Genomic DNA, 26,681 nt, shown 5'->3' with positions numbered 1-26,681 from the left:
TCAGTCCCTTCAGAGGGTTATAGTGATCCGCACACACATGTGCTCGCATGTTGTTGCTGTGATGCTCCAAATGTTATTTACTCTAATGGCTTCTGTGCATTTCTGTCTAATGCGACTCACCACTTACCGATAACGCAAGCACTTAGAGAAAGACACACTCAGGGATAATGTGACTTGCCTTGAGTAGAGAAACAGTAGATGTAGTTTCTGTCCACATATTTTGTGCTTTCTAGGATATTGCATTAAAGGAATAGTTCACTCAAAACGGACAATTCTATAATAGTTAACTCACCCTTTACTTGGATCAAACCGCTTTTACTTTCTTTCTTGTGTTGAACACAAAATAAGACATTTTGATGACAGCTGAAAAAAATGTAACCATTGACTTCCATAATATTTGTTTTTCCTACACTCTCGGAAAAAAGGTACACAAGCTGTCATTGGAGTGGGACCTTTTTAAAAGACACACATTTGTACTTAAAAATAATATATTTGGACCTAAAAAATTTAAGAGGTACACTTTTGTACTTTTTAGGTATTAATATGTACCCTTAAGTTATTACCATGGACCCTTTAGGTACAAGTGTGTATTTGAACCCCAGAAAGGGTTTGCTCATGTACCTTTATTTCCGAGAGTGTACTATGGAAGTCAGTGGTTTTCTTTCTTCAAAATATCTTCTGTGTTCAACAGAATAAAGAAAACAATATAAGGTTTAAAACCACTTAAGGGTGAGTAAACTTGTCATTTTCTTTGGGTGAACTATCCCTTTAAAAGCCAAGAATGGAGAGTCAAGATGCCATACATTTTCAAATGTACATAACAACATACTTTTAACTAAGTTGTATTGAAGGTTTTTTCTAGCACAGGTAAAAAAAAATTAGGTTAGAAGTAAATTTTAAAGTGAATAACTTCATTTAAGTTAAATCTAAAACTTGTGGTGGAAAGAACGCTAGCTTTCATACATGCAAATGTTCTTGAAATAACTGGAATTTGGTCAAGTTGCAGTTATTACGAGAACATTTGTGTGCATGAAAGCCCTAGCTTTGTTTCTGTCACAAGGTGGTAATTTAAAGCGCACCTATGATGAAAATCATCTTTTGTAAGTTGTTTGGACAGAACTGTGTGTAGGTATAGTTTGTCCAGAGTCATATTGGGGTAATAAAAACACAATAAGTGTTTTTTTTTTATTTCCTGATGTTTAAATAGGATCCAAATTCCTCCCATTTTGAGACCGACTGCAACTTGATGTAGGAATGTGGTTTCCCCGCCCACCGAATTGATTGACAGCTGCATATTAACATGTCCCCGTAGTAACGGAGTATACTAGTAAAGCAGTATACTGTGATCATAACAGATAAACATAAAAGGGACTAAGCCAAAAAGAAAAGGAATGAGTGAACATAACGGATATCCATACAGCAGTGGATATTAACATTTATCCTGTCACATTTGCCGTGCAAAAACAGTGCATGGTTATACGCGTGTGCTGTGTGTGTGTGTGTGCGTACATGTACTTCGTGAGGACATTGTGTGTGACTCATTGTTGCAACTTCACAACAAATACATCAATAAACCATTGGGAAAGTTCTTACTGTATTATTTTTCACAAACATTACATGAGATCTGCTTCCTTCATGTCTGTCACTGTGCTGTTTATCTGACACAGCCGAGGCAGAAATTGAGGCACACTTTGACTGGCACGTGGGAACGGTGGGCAGAAAGAACTTGCATTAAAGGCAAAGGCAACAAACACAGCTACATTGTGTCCAGAGCAAAAAACATAATATAATATTATATTGTATTAAATATAAGATAGCACTTGATCATATCACATTTGAGAATGTGAGTTTGTATGGGTGTTTCCCAGTATTGGGTTGCAGCTGGAAGGATCTGCATTGTGTAAAACATATGGTGGAATAGTTTTCATACCACTGTGGTGACCCCTAATAAATAAGGCACTAAGCCAAAGAAAAATGAATGAATAAATGTTTTTGACTTGATATGGACATTAATTATACAGATTTTGGAGATTGTAGAGCAGAGAGATGATTATAATAATGATTAAGTGCCAGTAATAATTTATGGTTTCTGAAGAAATTTGTAAAACTAAAACTAAAGAATCTGAAAATAAATATTTTACATTGAGTACATACATTTTACAGTATTAAGTTTATTTGTTTATTTTTTATTGTGTTTTGATCAAGTAAATGCAAGCTTGGTGAGATGTGATGCAAAAAAATTACAGATCCCAAACTTTTGACTGGTATTAAATCCACATGCAATGATCAAGAAACATTTTTTTAGTAATGTAAGATAATGATAGAAACATTTAGCTGGATGGGGATGATTGGGAGGCCATGATGGGTATGAGGGCCAATGGAGAGAATTTGGTCAGGACACCAAGGTTACATCCCATAGAATTTTCAATGACAACAGAGAGTCAAGACCTCGGTTTATTGTCTCATCTGAAAGGCAGTGCTCACTGATAGTATACTGTCCTCTTCACTATACTGGGGCATTTGGACCCATACAGACCACAGAATGAACATCTACTGCTAACCACACTAACACCACTTGCAACACCAATAAAGTTTTCCCGTGTGGTCTCCTGTCCAGGTACTGACCAGGCTCAACCCTGCTTAACTTAAGTGAGTAACTGGTCTTGGGTGGTCTAGGGCAGGGGTTCCCAAACTTATCAGCCCGCGAACCCACAATAACAATGCCAGTGACTCATGACCCCAATATCCTCTGAGGTGGTTATAAGTACAGAAACCTTGCATGCAATGGTGCACACACACCCATAGACCCAAGTCTATTCTTTGTTGAATTTTTTAAACCTATGTCAGTGTTGTAAATGTGCCAGAAAGTTTAACCTGGTGTTATAAAATCAATCTGCTGCATCTGAGCTATTGCAGTGTCTTTAATATAACGTAATTATCCCAGGGGTCACAATCCAATAGAACTAATAGCTATAAACTACTATAGTACCTATACAGTATTTAGTAACTATAAACAACAATTTTTTTTTTCTTTTCAGTAGGTTATGGACAAAATATGGTAATACTTATGGTTTAATAAAAATAAATAGATTTTCCTGCAACCCCTGGGGGGGTCCTGACCCCCACTTTGAGAACCACTGGTCTAGGGTGGTATGCCTTTGGCAATAGCTAGGAAACTATATTTTTGCTAGCATTTTACAAGCATTACATTTCACTTAATTTTGCAATCGATTATGCAGCTTATTAAAATAAAGCACAAAATACAAAATGCATTGCAATAAACGGCACGGATGAACATCAGTAGCATTTTGCACGTGATATAATCAGTCTACTTTAGTATTTATATTTGATTTAAGTACAATCCATTTTTATTTGAGGCAGTACATCCATTTAAACCAGAAATTACCTTGAATAATGAACAAACCTTCCACAGATTTGCTGTATAAGAGCTCCCTCTACAGTGTGCTGGAAGCAGAGCATGTGACATACATTGGCTACAAAGAGCAAGAAGATGGATGAATTCTGAAGGTCAAAATCATTAAAAACCTCCATTCGGCCGTTGTGGTTTGTTTTGTTTTTTTTGATGCTAAAGATAACAAGCTGGCAAAAGCTTTATAAATATTTACCCACGTACACCAGAGTCTCATACAGAATGACAAATGGGAAAAGCACTCTAAAAGATGTTTGAGCCGTGTACATATTTTGAGAGCAGTGGAGGCAAGAGCTCAAAACTGTTTAATTCTAAAGGCATGAATATAGGAGCATTCAGAAACGGTGCTTTTATTCACAAACTAACCAAACAATTTACTAATAATGTTTCGATTTTGAAATGAGTAAACCTTGTTAAAATTGTTTGAACGCATTAAAACATCCTGAAGTCTGGTTGCGATGGAGCTGGGTAAATCATTCCGTCAATATTCTGGTCCCTGTGAACACAAGCATTTAACTGCTTCATATAAGAGAAAGGATCATTAGCAACAAAGCAACGGAGTATGCATGCAGTGTTCACTTCATAGGGAGTATTATGTAATGTGTGCAAAAATGTGTGTTTTCCCTGAAGTGCAGGTCTGGCACCTCATCCAGATGGTGGCTCAGCATCCTTTACCGCTTCCACCCGGACACCATTGTGAATGCACATGGAAGCAGAAATAATATAATTATTATTTCCACTTTATGTTTAAGTTTCAGAGCACAAGACTTCCAGTTTCAAACAAATTGCTACCTACACTGTAATTGAGAAATGTGATCTTGGACCACAAATCAGCACAGTTACATTATATACATTGTATGCTTCAGATTGATAGATTTTTCGGTAACACTTTATAATAACTACACACTAGTATGAATCATTTATTAAGCTTTAGCAAACAGTGAATTCATTATTTGTTAAGCATTAACCCTACGTTAATAAACATAAGCAGTTCATAAATGCAGATACAAAAGCTCTATTATTCTTGACATACAAGCACATGTATAATGTGCTTAATGATTGTGTTTTCATACTTTGTTGATTATTATTTTTCATTACTAAATTAAGTATTGCATCATTTACAAACCAGTTATTTGAGGGAAGTTGCTGGTTTTTAAAGATTATTCAGAATGAGTTAGTTAATGATTAATAAGCTATTGAAATTAACATGTATATCTTATTTTTCGGGCATATAATTATAGTTAATGTGTATGTTAATAAATGCTTTATTAACACAACTTCATGTAATTTTGTGACCTAATCTAAAGTGAGGATTATATTACTATTTTATAAATCCCTTATAAATTACAATTAAAAGCTCAGATATTATAAACAGGAAAAAAGAAAATAAACGACTTCATTCATTTCTATTCATTTGAAGACACACAAATGAAACCGTATCAAATGAAAAAATAAATCTTTGCAACCTTAAATTAAAATTACTGTTATTCACTAAATAACATAATATGTTGTTAAATTATTATATTGTTGTTGTTTTATCCAATTTTTACAGTAATATAATTTTTTAGATAGGATTGCAGAGATATTTATAAACCATAAATAGTCCTCATTTTAAATTAGATCACAAAACTGCATGAAGTTGTGTTAATAAAGCATTCGTTAACATACATATTAACCATTACTATACACCTAAATAAAAAGATATATAAATGTTGATTTCAATAGTTTATTAATCATTTACTTACTCATTCTGAGTGATCTTAAAAACCCTGAACTAAGTACACATGGTTTGTAAATAATGCAATACTAAATAAGGTCAAGAAAAATAAATCATTAACAGGGTATGAAAACACTATCATTAAACACATTATACGTATGCTTTTAAGTTAAGAATAGAGGATTTGTATCTGCAGTTATAAACTGCTTATTAACGTTTCTTAATGGGGTCAATGCTTTACAAATAATGAATTCACTATATGCTAATGCTTAATAAATAATTCATATTGTTTAGTTATTATAAAGTGTTACCAATTTTTCTTTTATACTAAAATCTTTAGGATATTGAGTAAACAACATGTTCCATAAAGATAATAGATTTCCTGGCCTATACTGAAATTAGTACTGTCAGTTATTAAGTTGCACAGCTAATAGCTTAATTTTATTTTATTTTTGCAGTATTTAGATTTTTTGTTATATCTTTCGAACCATTCAATTTCTGATTTTCAAATTGTTACACATCTGACAAATATTGTCATATCTTAACAAACTGTCAGCTTTCAGATGATGTATAAATCTCAATTTCCAAAAAAAATGACATTTATTTTGTGGTCTAAGATCACAAATAAGCTGGATACTAAAACAGATGAAAACTATTAAAGTCATTTGTCAAGTTAAACTAATGAAAGTAAAACACACACACACACACACACACACACACAGGGTTTTCTAGTTTGTTTTTACCAATTTAGGCAAAAGTCTCAGGCTGGATTGTCCTTCCACTTCTCTATATCTACTCACTAATATTTCATGTCACATTTAAGCATTTAGCTGATTGCGTTTTCCAAAGCAACTTACAAAAAAAGACACAAAACAATTTAAAAAAGAACAAACAATCTTTGTGCACAAGGCGGTTCATTAGGCAAATAGAAAACCACTCAAGAGAACAAAGCCAGAGTTTGTTTGTGTGTAATGGTTTTGGTGGTTTACTATGACAGAAAGGCATATAATGACATGGGTATGACCTAGGAATTTCAAGGTGGTTTACGAGGACCTTTAAAATCTGCTGGTTTCATCTGTGGGTTGGGTTTTAGGGTGGGTGTATAATAAATTATGCCACAATTTAAAATACATTAAATAAAATAAACCCTTATATATATATATATATATATATATATATATATATATATATATATATATATATATATATATATATATATATATATATATATAGCGCTTTTCTGGACACTCTAATCGCTTTACATCCTTTTTTGGTGGGGGGGGGGGTGCAGCATCCACCTGGATGACATGACAGCAGCCATTTTGTGCTAGACAGCACACCACACACCAGCTGATTGGTGGAGAAGAGACAGAGTGATGAGGCCAGTTAAAATAGGGGGGTAGTTAGGAGGCCATGATGGCCATTGGGCAAATGGGATTTTTGATGACCACAGAGAGTCAAGACCTCGATTTTACTTCTCATCCGAAAGACAAATAAATGACCAATAACAACGTGTGTGTGTGTGTGTGTGTGTGTGTGTGTGTGTGTGTGTGTGTGTGTGTGTGTGTGTGTGTGTGTTAAATATGTGTGTGTAAGCCTTGGATTAACAGTGCTGGGTGGCTTAGTAGAAAAGTTGTGCTCTCAGCTGCACCAGAGATGATATTTTCTCAGAGGGGATATGAGGGGATTTTCCCCTCATTGCTCAATACGTAACTTTAGCTGTTTAGAGGAAGTATGTATTTGTAGCGGTGAATGCAGTGGTAATCTTAAAAGTCAGCTTCAAAACTTTCAATTTAATTCTGGCCACAACTGGGAGTAAGAGCAGGAGGGGTGAAGACCATTCTCTTCAGCTGATTTGTGACTGCCATCTTAGTTGTTGTCATGGACCCTATAGTAGCACAATAATGTTGTGTTTAACCGATGGATTTGCATTGGTTACAATAGTGTTACAGTAGTGAAACTGCAAATATGAAATACTCATTCTGAGATGTTAAATCAAATTATTTTATTTTTTAAATAATGGCTTTTCTCCCATTTTCCACCTTAAAATCTCTCTGAAGAGCTGTCATTGTGAACCTGTGCTGAGTTTCCCAAGCAGTTTGACCTTCACTCTTCTCTCTCACGTCCAGCATGTGTGTTTGTTTGTGTGTTACCAGCATGATACTAGGCTTGGTGTTTACAGTACACCCTGTGCCATCATTGTTTACTCACAGAATGCCAGCACTGAACTGGGCCAATTTATTCCAACCAGTTTCCATATTTACAGACAAAACAGTCTCTCATTTCACTGCAGTGCATCTTTGCAATCCCACACACACACAGAAAGAGAGAAAGAGAGAGAGAGTAGGTGGCTTGGCTACCTGCGAGTTTTAATTGTTAGAATTTGAACAGTAAGAAGTTTAAAGCAATGTAAAAAATGTTGGCTTGCACACAATTCTCAATTCTTCCATGTTGTCCCAACAGTAATTGATTAAGTTAACCAAATTGTTTTTACAAATTTAAGTGGGTTGAACATAAAATAATTAAGTTGTCTCTAAAAAAAAACTCAGGAATTGTGTTGATTCAGCTCATTTTTAAATAAGTAGTTTGAAGAAGCAGCAATTTCTTTATTTTTTTATTCTTTATTTATTTTTATTTTTTTGTTCATGCTAAAATAAAAAAAAATTGTTTTCATGTTCAAACCTATTATGACTTAGACAAGATCACACCAGAGGAGTTTTTCAAATCCTTACTAATATTCTGATTGCAGCACACACACATTAGGAGAATCTTAGATTTTTTTTCTTTTAAATCTCAAACTTTCTCTTCTAACACTACAATATTTGAAAATCACAGAGCGTCACTCACTATAAGAGGTTATTCAGGCTGTGTGATGAACTTCTTGCACATTCTCATTAACAGTTACATTTAAAAACACCTAAGCCTTACTTTCAAATTTTTTTCTAATCCACGCTATTTATCTTCTTTTTGTTGTTGTTTTTTTCTTACTACAAACAATTTGATACCACCATTTGTCAGTTGTCGTACACTTTTTTTTCACACATTCCATAATCATGTTGTTATGTTGTTTCTTGACTATTGTAAATGATGCAGTAATGTAATCATACTGTAGTTGTGTTCAAAAGTGTACGTTTGATATGATCTAGTGATCCCAATTTGTATGAGTGCATATCTGGAGGTGCAACATCAGGGGATTGTACAATGGTGGTGGCTTAACTCTAGATTACAGGATTAGTGGTGTAAAGTAACAAATTTCAAATGCTCAAACTATTATAATTGAGTAGTTTTTCTATAGGAATTGTAATTTAATAAGCATTATTTAAAATGTGTTCTTTTACTTTCCCCTAAGTACATTTTTAGTACTGTATCAGTACTTTTACTCCACTACTTTTCTTCAACTCGAAGTCATTACTTTACTTTTGCTTGTCTATGGGAATTAGAAAACGTCCAATTTCAAACAACCAAATATTAACATCTAATGATGTTACAGCTTGATGTTCTGTGCACGTTACCACTATGACATTTATTAGATGTTGTATTTTGGTTGCCATACCTGACAAATAAATGTGAGTATTTGACTTCAATATTATGTTGGTTTGAGATGTTGGGTGACGTTGGATTTTGGTCACTTTCCAACACAACCTAAAATCAACCAAATATCAACATCATTTGACATCATTATTGGACATTAAAATAACAGTGTCCTTAGACACTGGTCAGCTGACCTCACAACCTAAATCCAACCTAATAATAACGTCTTATGACATTGTGTGTCTGCTGAGCAAGAATTAAATGCACTACAGAATGTTACGTTTACACATGCACAAATTAGATACAAATCAGCTTTTTACAGCGTGATACTCGCTACTCTTGAATACTTTTGAAAGGTCTACGTTTACTCATACTCTAAGTAATATTTACAACAGATACTTTTACTCTACTTGCACTACATTTTTAGGTAAGTATTGATACTTACTTGAGTTTGATTTTTCAGTACTCTTTCCACCACTGAGGATTAGTTACAAGTTAAAAAGAAACAAACCAGTGCAATCTGGCTTTGGTTGTATCATGATACTATGATGCTGACCATCAGTGACTTTCTGTAAGATATTTGGCTCAGAAACCCTCATGCCAGCTCATCTCGTGTTTACACACATGCTCAGCTCACTTCAGCACCTCCACCCTCAGCGTTCATATAAATGCAGGTGTGTTCCTGCTTTATGTGCTTTTTCAGTTCACCTGTTTTTTTAAAGCATGGCCGAAATCGACTACACCTGTCCTCTCTGCGCAGACACCCACCGGGACCCCGTCACCATCCCATGTGGAGACACCTTCTGCCTGGAGTGCATTAAGATCTACTGGGACCATTCTGACCACCTCGGCGTGTACAGTTGTCCGCAGTGCCAGACCACCTTCACTCCTCGTCCCATCCTCAGACGTAATGCTCCCCACATAGGAAACCCAGAGCCTCAGCCGCCTCCTCGGGACCCCAACCCGTTTCCTTACTTCAAGCGTGATGCACTGTGTGATTTCTGCACTGGTCGTCGAAGCAAAGCGGTGAAGTCCTGTCTGGTGTGTTTGGCTTATTACTGCGAGACGCACATTAAGCCCCATTACGAGTCGACCACATTTAAACGGCATAAGCTTGTGGATGAGACGGGACACCTAGATAGGAAGATCTGCCCACAGCATGAAAAAGGCTTGGAGCTTTTCTGTCGTTCTGATCAGATGTGCATCTGTGTGCTGTGTACAGTCAGAGAACATCGCAGCCACAACATAGTCAGTGCAGATGATGAACGCACAGAGAAACAGGTGAGATGCGAAGAGATTATATTTGTTGCGAATAAACTTCTAAAGGTGTTACATGGATCATATTGGAGAAGTCCTATTACACAAATGTGTGTTTTCTCTGTGAGTGTTGTTTTAGGGAGAAATTTTAACTGGAATAAACTGGAAGATTCATAGACATCAAATCTAGGAAAGTTGTCAAAACTTTTTTATGGCCAACAAATACAGCAATAAAGCAACAAACGTTTAAAACCTTTTTTTGTTGGATTAATTGCAGTATTTGTTGGCCAGATGGGTGACTTGGCTTTTTTGTTACCATACAGTGTTTTCAAGATAAATGTAATTGTTTCAAAAAGTGTTTAAAAAAATAATAATAATAATAAATTGAAACAACTGTAAAAACATTTTTATAATGTCATTTGTATTGTTTTTATTTCAGATTGGTGTCACTTTTGAATATTTTGATTTTGATGCATCCTTTGTGACAAAAAAAAGTAACTTCTAATGATATAAAATAAAGTGCACAGCTTTAGAAAAATAAAGAGTCCAGTTTCTCTGGATTTAATGTTTATTAGGTTTGGGTTTGAGTAAATCAATATTTTAATAACATTTTAAAAGTCGCTGAAGCCTCTAAATGTCATTTTAAAATATATTTTAAAATGAGCATTTTCTAAACATATGAGAAAAATGCTCCTATTAAAAGACAATTCCAGATAGCATTTAAAGGCTTTTGCTACTCTCAAATTTCAATTAACAAGGGGATGGGGCGGTGCAAAGGGTTGTCTATTGAAGGCAAATTGGCAATTGCTATAGTGGATAAATGTATTTCCTGCAATGTAATGAGTCTCAAATCTTTGTGTGGTTGCAGAAAATCTTGGTGGCTACTCAGTCGAAGGTTCAGCACATTATTCAGGATCGAATGAAAGAGTTTCAAGAACTCAGACACAACGTAGAAGTCCTTAAGGTTTGACCTAAACAAGCTTTGTGATCAAACATGTCTCATTATTATTCAGCTTAAGTGATTATAACTCAGTGTTTTTTAACTGCACCCATTAGACATGTATTATTACTGGTCAGTTTTTACCCATAAAAAGATTACTAAAAATATAGTAACTAGAAAAATTATATCCAAAAACTGATTATTGCTCGTGGAAATATATAACAACAACGTACTAAAAACAGAAAAGTATTCCTGTGATTTTGAAACAGTTCTCATTCACATGCTATATTATGCATTTAAAGCAATGTCACTTTGTAAAGAAACACTAGTCCAGCATTGTTGTTTTATTCGTCAATTACTAAGAGTGCATTAGTGCCCCACCAGTGATGATATACAGCCATTTTGCACTGCTACGAGTGTGATGTTGCGTTTATACAACAGTTCAACGGCATAATCGTGTACATAAAAAAAAAATCAAACACAGAGAGTCTAAAAATTATTTTGTATAAGGAACTACTTTCTTCAACCACTCATCTACAGCTGATGTTAGAACAGCAGAAACTGTTACTAATTTACCAACATCACTTTAGAGCTAGTATTTGAATGATTCTCTAGCGTAATATCTAAAGTGATGACAAAACCGGTGATTTTGCTCATATTTCAAGATTATAAGGCTGAACAGCATGAAATTTCCATCAGTCTACAGAGATTTCCCAGTATTTCTCTATTGCAATCGAAAGATCACAATAATTAACTCTGTAAAAGTCAAAGCATTGCAAACCCAACCAGATTACTGTTGTGTTTGCAATAAGGAAAAACTCTAACACATGCAAGCAATTAGTTTTTCTTTCTGTTTACTGAACTAGTCTGCAGTAACGAAAACAAAAGACGCATTAGAAACAAACATTATTATGCGGTCTCTTTCGCTATCTTGTGAATGGACATGACATCTTGTGAATGCTACAAAACAACTACAATCTCGCCTAAAAAAGCCTCAAAAGTACATTATGTTGTCCAACAACTGCAATATTTGTCAAACTGTAGGCCTCTGCTTTTCACTGGTGTAGGCGGAGTAATACACAAGAGTAAAGAGGCTGTATGACTTCAGCCAATTAATTCGAGAACCAGACCGAACTGTTGTATGAAAATGTGTGTGTGTATATATATATATATATATATATATATAAGAAAAAGAAAGGAATTGCATCGCCATCTTGCTCCAACCAAACTTGCATGCTTTCCAGCTCTTAAATACAAACTTAAATGTACCATATGAATAAGAATTACAAAATTGTATATTTCCCTATTGTATACTATATAAAAACCTTTTGTGAAGTAAGTTTACAGTCAAATGTAGTACCTATTATTCAGACAGTATGTGATTTCAGATCCAACAGTAATGTCCCAGTTCTTCTATCGTTTGTGCTCTGTGCTGCCCCCTGGCCATGTGGATGCATGCTGTTGTTGATTTTCACACTTTCTTTGAAGGGAAATGCACAGCGGGCCCAGACTGACAGTGATAAAATCTTCAATGAGATGCAACAGGCAGTAGAGCGGTGGCACGCTGAGATCACCCAGCTCATACAGGCTAATCTACAGGCCTCCATGGCTCAGGTAAATACACAATGCATTCAGATATGAATGAGGAAGTGATGCATTCATCTCAGTAAATTTAAAGCACTTTACACTTTAATTGAGCTTTATGCAAGTACTGGGACAAAAGGACATAACTGATATGTTTCAGACAAACTGACTGCAATAGCTTTAATGTACTGACAGGCTCAGGGATACATAGAGAGACTTGAACAAGAGATCATGGAGCTTCAGAGGAGAGATGGTGAATTACGTCTAATACTTGACACAGAGGACAACATTCACTTCCTACAGGTAAAAGAAGTGTTACATCTTCTTATATTTAACATTTTCTTTGTCATTAAGAAAGGTTAAATCACTTGATTTAACTGCCTAACTGCAAATGTTTTGTTTGAGATGGACGTTCATGGAAGCTACTTTTCAGCGTTGATTTGAAGTGTCTTCATTTTTTGTACAGAATTTCCCCACACTGTCTGTCCCTCCGGAGCCCATGGTACCTAAAGTTCTGATAAACCCAGAGTTCTCCTTCAGCGAGATCACCAAGAGCGTCTCTGACATGAAAGACCACCTGGACGACATCTGCAAAAAAGAGCTGGGAATTATCTCCAAACGAGGTAAACATGAAAACTCTGACATTTTTAACCACGGAGAAGCTGAGTAAAAGGTTTGACCTTGTTTTTTACTATTGTTATATCTATACAAAGTACAGATAGAAGACATCACTCTGCATTAGACAGACAAAAAAAGATAAATCTACTATTGCTACAGACAAATTTCTGAATGATATTCAAACAATGACGCAGAAGGTGTTATATACTCGACTGTTAATGGTTTCTTATTGCTATCAATGTGCAACATTAGAAGTCTTTTTTTTAACATGAATGTCTTTAAAGTCACATTTGATCAATTGAATGTATCCTTGTTGAAAGTAATGTTTTTTAAGGGGTGGTCCAGAGTGTATTTTTAAGGCTTGGTTCTGTTTATAAGATGCAAAGCAATGTGTGCTCATGCTTCATTTGTAAAAATCTTGTTTTTAGTTCATATATTTTTAATATCATACTGCTACTAAGCTAACATGAAAACGACAATCATATTTCCTAGTTCCTCCGAAAGCCCGCCTTCAAGAGGCTCTGATTGGTCGACTAACATAATGTGCTGTGATTTGTGGATCAGCTCCAACTGTTCCTTTTTCGAGGAGTTTTTAGTCGAATCCAGCACTGAACTGGGAGATATTTTGAAAGCTGTCCTTTGTCAAATGCTAGAGCTATATCCATACTTAAAATTAAATTGTAAGCACTGTGTCGTGTCCTTTGGAAGCCCAAATACAGAAACAGGGAAAAGCTCTGTGGAAATAGCAGTGTTTGGACGCCACTTTAGCTTCCTATGCTGTAACGGTACAGCGCCTCTGGCCATGTCCCTTTGCTCAGTGTGGTAAATGCAGGTGTTGTATGCGCGTAACCTGAAGCATTTGTGATCTCACTAGGCCAGATGTATTATTTTGCAGTCCCCAAAATTTGCCAAGCCAAGCCAAGGTCTCCCTTTGCATTGAACTTTGAGCATATTACATTCAGTGATGTTGTTTATGTTTACACAGCTACATTACCCATCAATAAAGTTTAAAATATGATGTCATAGAGGACCACCCCTTTATATCTTATTGACCCCAAACTTGTGCATGATAGTGTACATAAAGATTTATTTTTATACATAAAGATTTTATATTAATTTATTATATTTATTGTTTCCTCTCAGTGAGTGACACTTCAGTGTATGTCCTGATCCCGAGGTCTGGAGAACGTTTGATTGGTGAGGAGAATATCTCAGTTTCTAGATTTTTTTAAATAAAGAATTTTAAGGCGTGTTTACACCAAGAGTCCAGTACATAATAATAATAATAATAATAATAATAATAATAATAATAATAATAATAATAATAATAATAATAATAATAATAATAGTAATGGCACAGTGGGACAATAGTTTTGGAATAAGAGCTATTTTATTCATTGATTAAATTGCCTTGGTCCTACACCTTCCACAGAATATTAATACAAATATCAATACATTTGGACCACTTAATGCTATCAGGGGCATCACGGTGCAAAGTGGGTAGCGTTGTCACCTCACAGCAAGAAGGTTGCCGGTTCGAGCCTCGGCTGGGTCAGTTGGCATTTCTGCGTGGAGTTCTCCCCATGCATGTGCATGTTCTCCCCGTGTTGGCGTGGGTTGCCTCCGGGTGCCATGCTCTATAGGTGAATTGGGTAAGCTAAATTGTTCGTAGTGTATTATATAGCATGGGTATGGGTGTTTCCCAGTGATGGGTTGCAGCTGGAAGGGCATCTGCTGCGTAAAACATGCTGGATAAGTTAGCGGTTCATTCTGCTGTGGCGACCCTTGATTAATAACGGGACTAGGCCGAAGATAAAATGAATGAATGAATTATGCTATCAGGATGTGAAGAGACTTTCAACCAGCATAACAAACATCGTTTGTGAAGACAGTCACCTATTGTTTTTTTTAAACAGATCTTTATTGTACGTTGTTGTTGGTGCTAATATGCCTGTTCTTATAGTTATCTCCTTTAGTTATATAGACTGAATAAGGCTGAACAGAACTATGCATTTATGTGTTGCTTACACTATATTTCCAGCTCCGATAAAAACAGACTTACAAGATCCTAAAACAAGACCGGATTTCCTCAGATGTGAGTGTACAAACAATTCCACATTAATGAATCTCTTCACTGTGCAGATGATAACATTATTACTTAATGATCTCTGTTTCACTTAATTTCTGCTGTTTAATTTCACAGATTCTTGTAAACTTACATTTGACCCCAACACGGCCTATAAAGAGCTAGTCCTTTCAGACGGGAACCGCCGTGTGACCCGCAAGCGAACAACCCAGTATTATCCGGATCATCCGGAGCGGTTTGATGGCTTTTGTCAGATCCTTTGCAAGGAGCCGCTCAGCGGAGTGCGGCATTACTGGGAAGCGGAGTGGAATGGGGAATTTTCCATCGGAATTGCCTACAAGAGCATCAGCCGCAAAGGTAAGAACTCCAACAGCCTTCTTGGATACAATGATAAATCCTGGAGCCTTCTGTGCTCAGACTCTGGATACTCAGCTTGGCACAATAAGATGGATAAAGATCTGCCTGGTACACCTCGCACCTCTCGGATCGGTGTGTATCTGGATTACGCTGGAGGATCTGTGTCTTTTTACACTGTGTCTGAGGCGATGGAGCTTATACACAGATTTCAGGCCAAGTTCTCTGAACCGCTGTTTGCAGGGTTTGGTGTTGGATCATCTGTAAATCTGTGCGTGCTCGAGAAGAACTTCCGATCATATCACTAAATGGGTTTGAGCTTGGGCTTTTCTGTTGTTTAATTGGGAAAAATACTTAAAAGAGTGAATAGCCAGATCAAGGCAGTATTTGGAGATTCATACTTTTCTTCATAAAGCTCTTAATGAAATTTATAAATATATACTGAACCAATGACCGCTCTGGGAATCTTGCAGTGTTTCCAGGTCACTTTTTGCAAGGTAAATAAGGATAAAATATCTTATTGTTTAAAGAAGACTACTATTAGGAGCCCTTGGATGGGTACATTATTTTCAGGAGAACTAGCATATGAGCACACTTGTAGCTTGGGTCTGTTGATCCAGATCAAAAAAGGCAACAATGCATTTAGTTTTGGATCGCTTGCTATTCTGATTGTCATGTTTAAGACCAAACCTAAAGATACAAAAAATAGTTAAATGAGCATGTTGTTTGTTTAAATGCAAGTGTTTTTTGTAACTGAGAAGTCATTAAGAGCTTTGGTCTAGGTCTTCCGTCTACTACTACTTCAAAGAGATGACATTTACCACTGTACTGAAATATAATGGGCAATGTAGCTTCTATTTGATGAGAACAGACTGCCGTGTAAGTGTTTTGTCCTCAGTAAGGTCACATATTTTGATTTCACAATGTTTTTGTTTTGTTTGTTTTTTTTGTCTTTAGATTGTGTTGGGGTCATATTTCAAACTAGTAGAGTTGACTTGGAAGTGGACGGATAATCTTTTTCAAGGGCCTCATTTATATATACATGTATGCACATCATGAATTTGCCAAGTTTTATGCTATCTTGGATTAACATCTGTGCTTATTCTGGAACATCAACCCAACCATAAATGTAAACTATTTCCAAATTCAGAGGGGAATAATAGTTAGATAATCATGTAGAAGTGCATAAACCGTAAGCCTAAACTTAACATAAACCGTATCTCTTAATTCTGATTGGCTGATTGGAATGTTGTTCCAGGATCAACATAGATGTTAAGCCAGAAACATGTCCTTCCTGGTGGAATCAGGTTAGTTATACATGTGTGCATACATATATAAATGAGGCCCTTAATAAGTTTTTCTGTCCACTTGCTGATTATATGTAATGGTCAATGTACCAGGGACGACATGTGGTCAGGGGATGCCATCATCCTCAGTGGTTATCATAAGATGTATGATAAAATCAATAATTGTCCACTGATCTGTGTTATAAATGCAATAAATGTATAATTAAATTAATTTAAATTATTTTATGATCAAAATTGAGGTATTTTGCTTGTCCTGTTCAATTATAGCGATGCAAGGCAGCACCAAGCTGTGCCTCATGTCAGAGTGCACAATCCCTTGCAAACTGGGTTGGCTTTTGCTTAATCAGTGTATGCTACCAATTTAATGCTTTATTAAATTAATGTTTTTATACATTGTAAACATTTTTATTATATGCCCTCACTTTCCAAATAATAGGTAATGTATGTCTATCAGATATTTCAGGCCCATAGCCAGGGGGGTTTGGGTGGTGCAAAAGACCTCATTGACAAAAGTTCAGAATTTGTCCCGTACATGAGCTCATTTGGGCGAGGCAGTGGCACAGTAGGTAGTGCTGTCGCCTCACAAGAAGGTCGCTGGGTCGCTGGTTGGCGTTTCTGTGTGGAGTTTGCATGTTCTCCCTGCCTTCGCATGGGTTTCCTCTGGGTGCTCCGGTTTCCCCCACAGTCCAAAGACATGCGTTGCAGGTAAATTGGGTAGGCTAAATTGTCCGTAGTGTGTGTGTTTGAATGTATGTGTGGGTGTTTCCCAGAGATGGGTTGTGGCTGAAAGGGCATCCGCTGCGTAAAAACTTGCTGGATAAGTTGGCGGTTCATTCCGCTGTGGCGACCCCGGATTAATAAAGGGACTAGGCCGACAAGACAATGAATGAATGAATGAATGAATGAGCTCATTTGTCAAATTTTGAGTGCTATGTCATCCTAAATAGTAAAAATTACACCATTGAAAAAGACTTCAAGACCACTAATCTTCTGTTAGGTATCGCTTCCATGTGACTTCAGCTAATCAGTTTTGTCTAATGCAAACAATTAATTTTCATGAGTCCAACGTCCAGCTGCGCAAGAAACTATACAATCTGATGTAATTGAAGTCTTCTTTTGCTACTGTATTCTTTTTAAATAGAGAAAACATTTTACAAGTCATTTTTATTCTAAATCTGGGACCTTACTCTTGAAACAAATAATGACCCATAATAAGATTCATTTAAATGCTAGTATCGCTATTGTTGTTATCCATGAATTTTCAAATGTACTTTATTACAAGAGAGGCTATAAAAATCATGATGCTGTACATTATCGTTTTCATTTTTTTATTAGTCAAATGGCCAAATTCTGACTGAGGAAAGTTGAATGTGCTGGCCAGTTTGTTATTTGCCTAATAAATGACAATAGGCTACCGTTTTTAATTTAAAACTTTAACAGATTCCTATTATTTGTTTAATGAAATTTGATGTAATAAATTAGTATCTTAAAAACAATTTTCATATTTTTTTGTTTTCTAAATCTTGAGGAAATATGTTGGCACATCAAAATTGTGGTTATGAATACAAATTCTAATACTAAAAAAAGAGTGCTTAAAATGTCACTAAAATGCAGTATTTAAATCTACATGGTGACATTTACAGTACTTATAAAGGACATGTCTGTATGAAAATAGAGATGTTTAAAACTGGTGACCACTCACTTAAATACACTCTACAATGTTTGAAATTAGATGAGATCGATTGTGTTAATAAGCACGAGACAAGTAAAACCAGTCTTTGCGTCATTATTATTGTTTATTATCCTTTTCTATGGTTGCTAAGAGCTTTTCAGTGATTTCACCGATCACCAAGTAAACAGAAATAAGTACAGGTGAGAGGAAATCTGTGCAGCATGTATTTGTACACATGGATTCAAACACAAATCCAACTTCCCTTAAAGCAACTGTACCACTCAAACCTTTAAGACTTGGGTCAGACTTGCATTACTCCAAACATGTTACTTCTCCCACTCTCCTGGATGTTACTGTGACCTTAGCTTCAGAAAGAATAAAGTCAAATCAATGACATATTCCCAGTGGACAAATAACAATTACAAACTTGCTCTGCACAACAGTATACCGTCAACTCACAGAGGACAAGTAGAACAGGAGCCCTGATTTCCAAATGAGCGTCCATTTTATCAATCATCACCCAAAAATATTCACACTCAGCCAAATAAAACATCTGAAACCGGTGACAAAAAGTCCACAACCCTAATGCCCCCATGTGAGTGACTGAAAATCTTTACTTTAATAACAATTGGAAACAAAATAAATCAAATCAGTATATATATTTTTAATTATAGTAGTACATTTCAAATATAATTTAAATGCTTTAAGAATTGTGTAAATTTAATGTAATTTGGAATGTTGTTGATTCTTGAAGATATGATCATGTAACTGCATTTAGTGAAGTCTGAAATGTGAACAACGTTCAAGAATTTCAGCATGTTAATCCAAAGTTGTGAATCTGTTGTCATTTCTATTGTAGAATTCTTTAAAATTGTAATTTTATTTATTTAGTTATGCATAAAACACTTTAAATCGCTTCCTGGCCAACTATCATTTCCTGCATTGCTCATGTCCACCTCTTGTCTATCCTATTTGACCCCTAAGACCCATTGTATTATACAGAAAAGCGAATTAAAAACAACCACTGTAAACACACGTTAGACGGTTGGGAAGTCACAATGAAAACAGTGACACTCCACTCAAACACAGCAAATAGTTGGTTTAGCAGTAATAGTAATTCAGCCAGTTTATTAAAAACCATTCGTGTTTCTCTTCAATAGTTCTTCACCTAAATCTGCCAAATAATTTAGCTTTAAAAATAAAGGAAAAAGCCATTTTTTTTCATCTTGTACATCAACACATCCCTTATAGTGGGGGCATCACAGCTGCATGATGCCTTCATACAGCATAGACACGTAGTGTAGGCTGTTTAGTGTCTTCTAGCTAATTTGGTTCTTAAAGGGATAGTTCAACCAAAAAAAGGGATCATTTACTCAACCTCTTGAACACGTACTGACCATTTCATATTTGAAACACACACATTTACTGTAAGACATGTTAGATGAACGTTGCTTAAACATTGGACATCTGTGTGCATCTGTCTCCATACGCGTTTGAAGTAATTGATAACAGAATACGTGTCTTAAGATGAACTATCCCTTTAATTCTGATACATACTAGATGATCTGATGAATTAATTAAATGAAAAGCTGCCTCCATTGTTAGAAGGCTTTATGTGACGTCAGGCTTAAATAACTTTGATCCTGATAAACAGAATCTATGTAATCAATCAACCTAAACCAATACCAGCATACAGACATCATACGGTACCATTAACAAAGACACACACATACAGAATAGCCTCCACCAGATACACTCAGGCACCACAATCATTCAGCTGGAGCTCAAAGGGTCTATGGCAGAGCAGTGTCCATGTTTTACAGCTACAGCACTCGCTGTCCATTAATGATGACATCATCAAACTCCTCCTGCGACAGAATGAGAACTGATGAGTATACAAGCAGATTTGAAGGCATTCGGCTAGTAAATGTGCGTGGTTTTGGCTTTTACCTCTTCACTCTCTCTGCATTCTTCCTCCTCTTCATCGTCCTGTGAGTAAGTGGCCCCATGGGCACGGAGTAGGGTCTGGATATCTTTGTTGGGTCTGTAAAGGGCACAGTAGAAGGGTGTGTGGCCTGCATACGACCGCTGATTTACCAATGCACCAGCGCTCAATAGTAGCTCCACTGTTTCTAGCTTCTGACTTTCCACTGCCCAGTGCAATGGAGACCGACCTGACCCCAGATCCTACAAAGTCAATAAGATAATCATTATTTTATTTATATATATATATATATATATATATATATATATATATATATATATATATATATATATATATATATATATATATATATGCACAAATTAAGAAAGAATAGGAAGAAAAGGAAAACAAATATGGCTGTATATTTAACTAGTGGTTGGCAAAGCGAGACTTCATGAATCCGCTTCACTGAAACAGTCGAATCAAATGTGTCGAAGCTTCGAAACGTTTTAAAAACCTGTCTCAACAGTGACACCTAATGGTCATTTTCATGTATTGCTTAGGAACAGCTTCAACAAACAAACAGTAAAACAAATTGAGTTATTAAACTTCACGTTGTAGAGTTGAAGTTTCAAGTGATTTAGTGAAGAGTTGGGAGTTCCTGGATTGAATGCACAGATAATGGGTTCAAATCCAGGGTGATGCAGCTACAGATGTTAGTTTTTAAATGTTCTGTTCTTGTAACGCAATATATATATTTTAACCTTGATCTGACATCCGAATTAACACTTTGTGAATAAATATGTCTTGTTCTGGTCATTAAAAAGTAACATTATTAAAATACATCAAGTCATAATTTCCGAATATTTGTACAATTCGGGATTCAAACTCAGGCCATTTGCAGCATAGTTTCTCTGACCGTCAGTCAATCGGAGATTCGACAAGTCTCGAAATGCCTCTGAAACAACCAATGCTTTGAATCGCTTTATACACGTGAACTGGTGTTTCGAATAATCTTAGTCACGTGACTTGGGTGTTTTGCGTCGGTGCAGTTTTTTGAAACACTTGCGCTTCAGGATCTCGACACTGTGTCGAAACATCAGCCTTCCCTTTATTTAACAGTACACTATGTAACTTTTGGTTCAAAAAGTGACTCCATCACAACTTCTGAACCATGTTTCTGTTGTACCCTGAATCACCACAGTAAGCGTATAATGAGGAAGGAATACATGAACACGGGCTATTGTATTATTAAAAGAAATAATGCACACACATGATGTGGCCCTGACACACAGTGGAGTGTGCATTATTTCCTAATGATTCAGACTAAAGTCAATTATTCAGCTTATACTATGGTTACCACACCTAAAAAAAAAAGACATTATTTAGATGTTGTATTTCAAGATATATTCGTCAGGCTTTTATCCTCAAACTATCCTATCCTTCTATGTGTAGTGCTAGTTTCTTCTGCACCTCAAAGTATATTGTTTTTAACTATTGTGAAATAACTACAATCATGCAGTGTAATGATATCAATACTTGCCTAAAAATACTTAGGTTTGTGTTTCTCTGAAAATAACTGAATATCTTAGATTTTTAAACAGCCAATGAGCATAAATCAAGCATTAAACAGCCCTGTAGTATTAGTAATTTCAGTTTACACCTGTCAAGATGCATTTGGTGGGAAAATGCATACATTCTTCATTTGCCTGTAACTTTTTTTGTATCCATACACAAAGAGAAATAGCTCCAGTTACTCGTGTATGTAAGGTGTGGGGGCAACATTAAAGTTAATGACCATGACAATTATTAATCAAAACAACAAATCATTGCTTGTAAAAACACATGAACCCCAAACAAAAAGAGCCTGTAATAACACCTGAATAAACATTGGCTTGTAACCTAACAGCCAGCCATGTAGCTTGTTTTAATTGTGTACATATGTGCTACAAACCACATTCATCAACACAAATGTTCTCCATAGAGATGAATGCAGAGACTATTAACTGCTTGAGAGACAAAAGCTACATATTGCACCATTAAATCGAATGCTATTTTTCTCACCCGTTGATTGGCATCTGCTCCTGCCTCCAGCAGCATTTTGATGACATCAAAATTGCCTCTATGTACAGCCAGGTGCAGAGCACTTACACCTTGAAAAGAGAGATGAACAGAGAAAGTGATAAAAATATGAATGTAAAAGGAATATTGATGAGTGTTGAAAAATATAAATGCAATTTTTAATAACCATAGAAGCAACTTACAACAACCTTCAATGCAATTTATTGAAAGTCACTTTGGATGCTTTAAAATGATTAACATAAGTCTATTTGCTCGAGTCTGTACCTGCATAATTGGTGAGGTTTAGGTGCTCTGGTGGTGTCCGTGAGCAGCTGGTCAGCTCTCTCACACACTCTGTGCGCAGCTCTCTCACAGCCAGGTGTAACGGTGTGTTTCCACCCCTCTCTTGGATCTCTGCACTGGCTCCGCTCCACAATAACGCTCGAACACACTCACTGCTGTCGACAATGACTGCTAAATGCAGAGCGGTCTGAGAGAGGAAGAAATGCAGTGTGGAAAAAAAAAATTTAGACATATGGAATCCACACTAATGTATTTGGCATATCAGTGCTGTTATATTCACTTATTAAAAGTCACTTCCAGTTAATTTTTTTCTCCGTTCACTACTTAAAAACATGGTCTGTCACAGTCTCTGTTATTACTAGTGATAAATTGTGTATTTGGGATTAGCCAGTAGATGCATGCACATGAGAAAAATCTGAGTTTATCTGAGTGACTTGTTGCTGTAAAATAGATTTTTTTCCCCTTACAAACTTTGGTCATTAGCCTGTGATTTAATGGTTCATTCATAAAGAAAGTCCCTTGCTGTGTTTCTGAACTGTTTGAATGAATGATTGAATGAATCACTCATTTGACAAAGACTTGCAGCCAACTATTTGGTGATTATTGCACATCCCTATCAGAGAACAGACGTTGTGAGGGTCACAGTTAAAGCTTTAATTAAAGGTGATTTAATTAAGGAAAACATAATAGGCACACAAGTTAAATAATCTACTGCAAATGTTTTAAGCCAAAATAAATCAGATCAACAATAATTAACAGTCAATTGCTTTTCATCAATAGATGGCTTGCTCGTTTTTTCTAGAATGGTCTGGCAATACTGTGCATTTACCTGGCCCAGGTCATTCTGGATGTCCAGGTAAGGAATCCAGGTGTTGTCCATCCCAATGTTTTGAAGGAGGCACTGGACAACACCCCACTGCTCATGAATCAGCGCCAAATGAAGTACTCTGAAAAACAAAACCGAAAAATATACAGTCTGACAACAAAACCGATAACCGTCCACTCCAGACGACAGCACAGCCTTAACTTACGTGTCCCCGTCCTCCGACAGAAAGTTGAGCGTGTTGAAAAGCTCTACCCTCCGCTGGCGGCCTTCCTCTGTGTTTGTGACCGCCTGTCTGTCTGTCCCTGCGGGCTCGCTCAGGATCATAGTACCAATCCCGGCGGAGAGACACCCCACCACCGCATCCTCGTTAATGGAGTCCCCGATGGCAGAGTCAAGCCTCTCTCCGCCGCCGATCGACACACAGTCCGCGCTGCTTCTGTTGTCGGGCGCATCCGAAGGCGGGATGTCCCGTATGTCAGACACACACCGTCCAGGTGTCCACATCTGCTCGGTCTCGGTGTAAGTGTCGTAGGGAACATCAAAACTGAGTCCGACTCCGCTAAAGGAGTCCAGTCCGCTGTCACACCAGTCCTCTGAGACAGAATCCAAGGCACCCCTTTTCTCCACAGCGTCGCTGCGTCCAGGCCGTGCATTCTGTCTCCGGGATTCACCGTGAATATCCTGCGTCCCCTCCATTTACATAAATCAGCCGTTTCAATTATGTCAGCCGTAACAAGAGAAACTACCTTTCCTTTCCTCACCAACAAAACTGTTTGCGACGTTTGCCTTCAGTCCAGGTGGATTCCGTCTGACGGGTTGTTGATGTTTTTAGGGGAACAAGATGGGCTCTTTCTGGACGAATTCCCAAACAACAGCGGCAAGCGCTGTTGCACAAGCCTCAGATTCCCTCCATGTCCAGAGCATTCTAAAACTACAAATCGCTCACCTCTTGAGCTGCTGCTTACTGTTTTCTAGTTTGTCCAGAAAAGGCCGTGTGGCCGCGTAGGTGTTTTCCTGGGGAATTCCCAAAGCCACTCTTGTAATCAGACACTCAAATTGCAAATGCGCATGCGCGAAGCCCAGGACGCGCATGCGTATCACGTGCATAAATAGTCAGATTTTCTTTGGGAATTCCATTGAGCTGCGTTTGTTTGGGGAATTTCAAATAGTAATCTGAGTTGTAATTAAAAACAAGGCGAATAAATGGCGCACCCATTGGATTATTCTATTAATTGGTACTTTGCCTATTGTGTGGGTTGGGTTAGTAACACAATGCCTAGACAAAAATAGAGACCAGGAAGTTTTCCTCTCAGATCTCAGCCTTAGAGTTTAGTCCAGTTTTGGTTTACTGCAAATTGCAATTGTGTAAAACTCTACAAAAACCATGGATTCACAGGAAAACAGAATCAAAACACAATTCTAGTGTAGATAAAAAAGGTTTCATTAACCAAAAATTAAACAATGCTTGTAGCACTATCCAAATATTCAATCAGACACACACACACACACACACACACACACACAACCAACCACGGTCACTACATTTAACCATGACTGATTTTTTAATCACTGGGTCTAACATTTTGTATTATTTTTAATAATTCTGATTTTACAATAATAATGATAACTATTATGGTTATTATTGTTATAGTAATACAGACAAAGGTCTTTTTATGTAGTAGAAATATGGTCTTGGACCCACTCAAGCAGGGTTATGTGATAGTTTTGTAGTTGTTGTTTGCAATACCAACATAACAGAAAAAACAACAACATACTTTACAATAAAACTTGTAGTATACAAATTGTTGTAAAAAAGAGAACACCAAAACGCATATATGGAATATTATATTATTATTCAGCTCTTTCTAATCAGCTTTTATTTAAATGGGTGGGATCATATGATTTCCCCACTGTAGCCCATATCCAGTTAAACTGAAGTTGTTAGCCTACTTCCCGGTGTCCTCTATAAAGACTTACCTTTGTCACTTCTTCCTGCTCTTCTTTTTTACGAAAACAAGAAATCTCATCGTTCAACAGTGAGTGTGTGGCAGTTTAACACCCTTTAAACACCAGGTGGCAGTGTATATGTTAATTTCATATTTGTGGTGCTCTGGTAAACAAAAGAATTAATCCTCACCCATGACAGGATGATGTCATTGTTCATGTTTGTTCACTTTATAAAATCAACAGATTCTGCAAAAAAATAAACAACTAAGTACTAAATCACAGTGAAATAAGCATGTTTTATTTCATTTTGTAAGTAGCAGGGTTACATTTGAATGTGTGAAAGTGTGATGATCCACTAAAAATAAAATGGATTAAGGCAAGGACACTATATTTATATAAATATTGCCCTGTGTTAACATGTCTTAATCATACGTGCTATTGCAGATTGAGGGAAGGATGATTCAGAGTGACTAAGAAGCTAAAACGTGATGATAGAAAGAGTCATTCAAGCAAAGGTGTTTTGAAGGTGGTTGTCTGTGCGCGCCTAGTACAGTACCTTATATTATGGGCACCAAATGTCCCCGCAAATATAGTAATATAGTCTTTTTTGACCTTGTGGTAATATGTTTCCACGATTAAGAAAAATGCAGAATGTTTTCTGTGATGGTTTAAGGGAAAGGTTGGGTAAAAGGACAAAATACAAACGTTGTACAATATAAAGCAAAAGTCCCCACAGGAGTAACATAAAAAGCTGAAACATGTTAAGCACCTACATGTGAAAAATGGCTTATAAATGAAGATATAAAAACATGCAGAAAGGTTTCTGTGAGATTTAAGTGCAGGATTAGGGGACAAAATGTCATCAAAATAAAAGAACTTAAAGGAAACTTGACCTTCAGAGAGACCGGCGTGTATGAGTGTGCCTAGTGCCTTACATTACGAGGACCAACTATCTCCTCAAATCTAGTAATAGAGTTATTTTTGACCTTATGATAATATGTTTGGCCCCGATTAAGAAAAAATGCTGAATGTTTTCTTTGATGGTTGTGTTTAGGGGTAAGGTTGGGTAAGGGGACAGAATACTCACATTGTACAATATACAACAAATGTCTTCATAGGAATGA

At 36.5% G+C, this 26,681-nt stretch overlaps 2 protein-coding genes across 4 annotated transcripts in view; one reads left to right on the top strand and one right to left on the bottom strand.

Moving 5' to 3' along the window:
* Nucleotides 1–17,224, top strand: part of ftr84 (finTRIM family, member 84) — a 60,178-nt gene extending 42,954 nt beyond the window's left edge. Inside the window, exons 2-9 of one of the 3 annotated variants that reach the window (XM_087253783.1) lie at nt 9,439–9,959; nt 10,804–10,899; nt 12,364–12,489; nt 12,655–12,762; nt 12,926–13,082; nt 14,221–14,274; nt 15,119–15,172; nt 15,281–17,224. In XM_087253783.1, coding sequence (XP_087109909.1) covers nt 9,876–9,959; nt 10,804–10,899; nt 12,364–12,489; nt 12,655–12,762; nt 12,926–13,082; nt 14,221–14,274; nt 15,119–15,172; nt 15,281–15,825 — 1,224 coding nt within the window. In that variant the 5' untranslated portion in view covers nt 9,439–9,875 and the 3' untranslated portion in view covers nt 15,826–17,224. Of the gene's footprint in view, nt 1–9,371; nt 9,960–10,803; nt 10,900–12,363; nt 12,490–12,654; nt 12,763–12,925; nt 13,083–14,220; nt 14,275–15,118; nt 15,173–15,280 lie in introns of those variants that run through there. The other 2 variants (XM_087253782.2, XM_087253784.1) reach the window with 2 other exon arrangements.
* Nucleotides 17,225–19,755: 2,531 nt separating this feature from the next.
* On the bottom strand, nt 19,756–24,630 carry nfkbib (nuclear factor of kappa light polypeptide gene enhancer in B-cells inhibitor, beta). The gene is given in 6 exon segments (NM_001128795.1): nt 19,756–20,364; nt 20,447–20,683; nt 22,485–22,573; nt 22,767–22,971; nt 23,614–23,731; nt 23,816–24,630. Coding segments are annotated over 6 exon segments (1,185 nt in total). The 5' UTR covers nt 24,307–24,630; the 3' UTR covers nt 19,756–20,319.
* Between the last annotated feature and the right edge of the window lie 2,051 nt (nt 24,631–26,681).

The sequence above is a fragment of the Danio rerio genome, chromosome 5 (genome assembly GCF_052040795.2).
Source record: "Danio rerio strain M-AB ecotype USA chromosome 5, GRCz13ab, whole genome shotgun sequence".
Lineage (NCBI taxonomy): Eukaryota > Metazoa > Chordata > Actinopteri > Cypriniformes > Danionidae > Danio > Danio rerio.
Note: the sequence above shows the minus strand (reverse complement) of the source record. Positions and strands in the feature narration are given on the sequence as shown.